General features: G+C 44.6%; 1 protein-coding gene across 1 annotated transcript; it reads left to right on the top strand.

Annotated features, from left to right (window-relative positions):
* The first annotated feature begins 4204 nt into the window (after positions 1-4204).
* LOC123100772 (polyubiquitin-like) lies at positions 4205-5448 on the top strand. Its single transcript, XM_044522652.1, has one exon. It carries the CDS (start codon positions 4440-4442, stop codon positions 5340-5342), a length of 903 nt encoding a protein of 300 aa, XP_044378587.1. The 5' UTR covers positions 4205-4439; the 3' UTR covers positions 5343-5448.
* Positions 5449-6400: the final 952 nt, after the last annotated feature.

Raw genomic sequence — 6400 nt, 5'->3', positions numbered from 1 at the left:
ACTTTATTACTACTGGCAAATCTTCCTTTTTTGTGCAACTCGGCCTAAAAATGTCAGATAAATAAATAAGTTTTCCCAAAAGGATTTTAACTATGAAGTCGAGTTTATGTTGTTGATATCTTTCTCGGAGACTGCATCCAGAGAGGCAGTGGAGGATGCATTATCTCATCTTCTGAAGCTGATCATCCATTACAGTGCAGGCAACCTCAGGTATGGCGAAAATGGGTTTCTTTGCAGTGCACATGACTGCACTTTCTAACTTGATCTGCTTGACAACTTATAATTTGCACAAACATTCTCCTGCATAGTTTGTCAGGTTGTTGATATATTTCAAATCAGGTTGTTGCCAGGATCATATGGACAATCTGTACAGTCACGCTGCCGTTACCCGTTTTCCTTCCAGTAAGTTTTCACTACATTTTGTTCCTGTTCCATTTGAGAATCCCAAAACCATGTAGATTTAGAGCAAAGATAGATGGTGGACATGTTCACTAATCACCAGGGCTGATTACTACTACCTTTTTCTTGTTTCCTGCAGTTGACGACTTCAAATTATTCAAGGAGAGCATGGCGTAAGAGGATGTAAGGTTTCTGTGCTTGCATCCATGTAAATCTGGGAGTCGGTCAATTCTGTTTTGAATTAAGCTAAGGGGAACTTTGTTTTTCATCAAGGACAAGACAATAATAAGATATCAACAAAAGTAAAAAAAATGCTCAGAAAAATCGCTTTGCTTTTGTGCCACTTCAGTTCAGTAAGTTGGACCATTCTTACCCAACGAAATTAGATAATTTACACCTCCAGCTCAGAACCTATTGCGGTTACTTTCCTGGGGCTCTGAAAACAATTGCTCTGAATTTTGATCATTCAGTCATGACTTTAGTTCAGTAAACATAAAATTTCTCTGAAAACTGGGATCTCTCATCTTAGTTACCTGTACCTAGTGCATTGCAAAACCAGAACCTCAAGCTAGGCTCACAGAAGGGTGATGATGATTAGTAGCTAAGATCGGGAGACACTATGCTCTACCCATCTCAATGTTCTTTCTTTGTGTTTGCCTTGTGGGATGCAGATGTGGGCATCCTAGTTTCATCCGATCGCGGAGAGATGCCTCGAGCTGCATTTGGTTCGTCGTCAACCCTGTCCTCGTGGGTGAGCCGTCGTGCTCTGAACCTGAACCTTAACCTGGACCTGGACTGGATCGGTCTGTATATGTTTTAGTAGTTCATTCAAAGTAAGAGATGCTGAAACGGAACCTCCGTCAGTCAGTGTGCTTACAGGGCTTGGTTTCTGTAGATCTTGAATTGGCAGTGGAAGATGACATTATCTCCCTCTCTTTCGGAGGGGCGAGGTAATGTAACCTGCACATTTTTCTAGCGGACAGTAAGCGCTACGCTTGATTGTGTCGCGGCCCAATATAACTTCTTTGTGTCGCCTTGTGAGATGCAGGTGTGGGTGTCGAAGTTTCATCCGGACGCGGAGAGATGATGTCTCGAGCTGCATTTCGTCGTTGACCCCAAGGGCAACGAGCTGACGTCGTGCTCTGAATCTGAACTGGGTGGGTGGGTGGGTCTCTGAGGAGGGGATGCTGAACCTGAACCTTGGCCAGTGTGGGTGCGTGTATATTCAGTGTTCTTTGCCTGCCTACTACAGTACAAATTCCTTTTATCTAATAAACATGTGCCGAGGCTTTGTAGGAAACACCACCCCCCCCCCCCCCCCACCCCCCCACACACACACCCCTAAGGCCTTGTTCGGTTGAGGTGGTTTTTGAAGGGGAATGGCAAGGTTTGAGGGGGATTAGATCCCCTACAAGTCAAAATCCTCTCCAATCCACTCCAATCCCCTTGGGAGGAGGATTAAACGAACAAGGCCTAAAAAAGAAAAGAAACAACTAAGTCTCTGGATATCACTACACATGCTGGTGTAAGAATTTATCGTTAAACCCGAGTGCCGCCGAGGTGTTCGTCGGAGATCCACTAGAGTCGTGTGGCTCGGGGATTCATCGAAGGTCCATCAGAATCAGGATGCCAAATATGCCATTGCCTGCAGGTTATTTGTGTCGATGACACGAATGTGGGAGCCCCACTTCTCTGTGGTTTGGCGACTATGGATTATTCCCTCACTTATTAAATTCTGGATCCGCCACACTGCTCTTAAAGAATCCACCTTTGTTGCAAAGTTCCTATCATCAACCATGGTCTTGAAACAATCGTCACAACACTCCACCACGACAGTGGAGTAGACGTCATAGCGATGGCTCAAAGGCAGAAGCCAAAAGACCCTCTGACACGCTACCACGACAGTGGAGAGGACATCATAGCAATGACTCAAAGGCATAAGCCAACAAACCCTCCACCACGACAGTTGAGGAGATGTTATAGCAACGACTCCGAGGCATACATAAGCCGCATCAGCCTCATGCGGCAACACGTGATAACCTTAGATCCGTCGACACATAGGAACGACAGAAGAAAAAGCCAACCAACTCCTTAGTGTTGCCGAGGTAGTTAGAGCCCGAGCCAGAAGAGACCTATTCCAAACGAAGCCGTCGGTACCGCCCAAGCACTGTCGTAGGACATGTCGACCCTAACCCGAACTACAATTCTACGACACCAAAACGGAGGACTGGTGTCCTCTTGTCATCGAAGCGGCAGCAGCGAGGGGATGAGGGGCGAAGACATGTGGCATAAGGGCAATTCAGTAAATTGTGTCATCACAAGGGTGAAAGAGAAAGGTAAGGATAAAGACGCGGTCAAGGAGTCAAAAGAAGATTTTGATCCTTTCTCCACCCTTCCAATTCCAGCCCCAACCCCAACACACTTCACTCCACTCCACTCACCGGTCACCACACCCTACCGGCTGCCGCCATGGATGGATGCTGAGCTTGCTTGCTCGTCTCAGAGAGAAACCCAAATCCCCTCCTCGCCCGTGCCACGCCAGCGGATGCGGATTCCCCGTCCCGCAAGCTTCCCATCAACCCCAGCCTCGTTGACGTACATGCATTGATCTGATCTGCTCTCTGCTCTAGGGTCACTGCTAGGTGGTAGCACACGAAAGCGAGGGGGGACAAATAAATCATCCGTCGTCTCCATGACCGGTGGCAATTCGGGGGCGGAGAATACCGAGGATACCGATGAGATGCAACTTGAACAGTGCACGGTGAGACTCCGTTCCGCTCGCCTTTTCTCACGCCCCGCTCCATCTTTACCTGACGCATCCCAGATTCATCATTTTATTACTAATCTCCTAAAGATCTACTCCCTCCGTCCCATAATATAAGAACGTTTTTGACACTAGTGTAGTGTTAAAAACATTCTTATATTTTGGGACAGAGGGAGTAGATGATTTTGTTGGTTTACTTGCTTTAAACAATTTTGAAGCATCATGTTTTCTAGAAATTGAGTGGACCAAGTGTTCATATTCCTTATAAGATAGATGTTTCTTTCACTGACAGACCCCCTTATGAATTGACCTTGCACACGACAAGTGTGTTCGTTGTCAGCCTTCTATGATTATGGCAACTTGAACGTCTTCCTGCTTCTGTTCAACACTTACATTTCCCCATGCTTCTTTCTGGCCAGTGAATCATCTAATTTGCAAATTGTGACATCTTGCCGGCCAAAGGTGAATTTCTTTTCACTCTCTCTCTCTATGGGCTTCCTGGAGCTAAGCCGCGGTCATATTTTTTATACAAAAATGAGTTCAGGTGGGCGATGGCCCCCCGTTGACTGCCAGAATAAAGGTGAATTTAAGGGACAATATCCTAAATATAGTGTTGACTCAATCTCTAGTAGGGTATACCTACATATAGTGTGTGATCTTGAATGTATTTGTTAGGTCCGTGGATTAATTTAGAGGGGTGATGCAACATATATGGGGCTAATCTCATGAGATTTGTCAGATCCTAGGGCTGGTTAGATTGAGAATATCTAACTTGCTCTTGTTTGACTCATCTATTTAGAAGAGGGAAATGGCTTATTTGTAGGATTCTCGAGTAGCATGTCTTTATCACAATATCTGTCAACGTTGTGTAGGATATTTGATTTTCTCAAAAAAAAAAAACATCTATCAAGTACTGACAACATAGCACAGAGATAGCTCTGATGTTTATATTTGTAATTCATTCTTATGCTATGGGTCGAGTGAACATCCCTAGCCTTTTTGATCTGAATAAGATGTATTACCCCGTGCAACACCAACTGTTAACCGTGGGACCTGATGATTTGTTGTGGTTAATGTGCAGATTTCTGTTTTTGGTTCTACTATCCGTTGGAACCTCATTTCATTTATCGTTCTGTGTCTTCAATTAAAGCATGTCGTCTAAGATGCTAATGTTTTGTGCGCCCGTTCAACAGATGCAGATATTTGTTAAGATCCACTCTTCAAAATTTCGCAAAAAAAAAAGATTCACTGTTTTAAGACTATCACTCTTGTGGTCATGGGATCAGATACGATCTGGGATGTCAAGGATAAGATTCAAGACATGGAGGGCATCCCTGCAGGCCAGCAAAAACTCTTGTTGGGCAGCTGTACCCTTGAAGACTACAATATCAAGGAGGAGTCCACCCTCACCCTTGACCTTTCCCCGCAGATGCACATCTTTGTGAAGACATTGACTGACAAGATCATGACTATTGAGGTTGAGCAAGCAGACACCATAGACAGTGTGAAGGCAAAGATTTTTGATGAAACCGGTATTTGCCCAGGGAGACAGCATCTCGTCTTTGCTGGGAATGAGCTGGAGGATAGCTGCACCTTGGCTGACTACAACGTGCAAAATGAATCTACCCTTCATATCGTGCTTCGCTTCAGGTGTCAGAGAGGTGGGATGCATATCTTTGTCAGGACACTGACTGATAAGATCATGACTACTGAGGTTGAGGGAGAAGATAGCATATACAGTGTGAAGGCAAAGGTTTTTGATGAAACCGGCGTTCCCCCTGGCAGACAGCGTCTCATCTTTGCTGGGAAGCAGCTGGAGGATGTCCGCACATTGGCTGACTACGGCGTGCAAGATGAATCTACCCTTCATGTTGTGTTTCGCGGCCTCACGTGGCAGAGAGGTGGGATGCGCATCTCTGTCAGGACGTCGGCTGGGAAGAAAGTCATTGAACATGCGTATAAGCGCAGGCAGACCATTGACAACATCAAAGCGTGGATCTACTCTGAGTTGTGCATTCTCCCGGAGCAGCAGCAGCTCTCTGACCAGGGTGGCCGAAGAGATCTGTCGTTCTGCAAATCTGTCCTGGTCGGTGAGACGGATGTAAATTGGTCCTTGACTGATGGTGGAAATTGTGGGATCGCAGAGTCGGTAGAGGCTGAACTTGAAGGGCTGGTTTAGCATGCATGGGGTCATTTTGGTACACTGTAGGGTGTAAAATGAAATATATTTTTTTTTGAAAAGGAGGGTGTAAAATGAATGAAGTATTGTAGTTTCTGGGCTGGTAACAAGAGTCACTCGCATACCTATGTACGTAAGTATGTGGGGTTTCCCTGAAGGAATAGTATATGCTTGTATGTAAGCACTTGATAATTTCAGTGTGACACTTATGGTGTCCTTGGCCTAAAAAGTAATGTTGAGTTTGGTATTAAGTAGAGAAGGATATATGCATATATTCCCTTGATGTCCAGATATTAACTGTTGATGAGCATTGTGCTGCTCTGTTTTGCCTACATTTTTCGTTTTCTTTTTTGTTTCTTTCCAGAATACCCTAAACCATATAGATGCAGACAAAGCTGGATGATGGGGATCTTCACCAATCACCAGGGCTGATAACTACAGCATTTGCTTGTCTCCTCCATCAAATTATTCGAGGAGAGCACGTCGTACAAGGATGTAATTATTCTGCGCTTGCATCCATATAGATTCTGGAGTCGGTAAATTCTGCCGCTAATGGATTTGGTAGGGGATAAGAGGTATTGACAAAAGTAATTAATTCCTCTGAAAACTAGTTTTCTTCCTGTGTGCTCTGATGTGCATTGTTTGATCGACCGATGAGTGAACGGTTGCAAGGTCTCTCCTGTCTTGTTCAGTAAAACATGTGCCAGGAACAGATAAAACCCAGTGAGAGACCAAAGCATCATACTGTGGGTGCTAATTAGGGTGAGATTACAAGTTGCTAAAAAATGATTGTTATTTGGGGAAAGATTAGTTAAACGTACTACATTACTATGAATGATGCGGCCCATGTGAATGACAACTAGTACATTTCAACCGCCATAATGAATGACAACTGTGAATGATGCGGCCCTCAGGTTGCCTACGCCAAGCTCGTTCCCCAAACAAACAGTAACAATGGCACAATTAGGCGTAAAACGGATGCTATATACTTACTTTCATGAAATTAATAAAAAAATCACACTCTGTTTCTTCTACTTCGAAGGTGTATTTTATTTATT

Source organism: Triticum aestivum, chromosome 4D (assembly GCF_018294505.1).
Source record: "Triticum aestivum cultivar Chinese Spring chromosome 4D, IWGSC CS RefSeq v2.1, whole genome shotgun sequence".
NCBI lineage: Eukaryota > Viridiplantae > Streptophyta > Magnoliopsida > Poales > Poaceae > Triticum > Triticum aestivum.
This window is presented reverse-complemented; position numbering and strand designations above follow the sequence as displayed.

Bases quoted from the DNA above. Each gene is read 5' to 3' on its own strand.
- LOC123100772 (XM_044522652.1), top strand. From the start codon at position 4,440: ATGGGATCAGATACGATCTGGGATGTCAAGGATAAGATTCAAGACATG.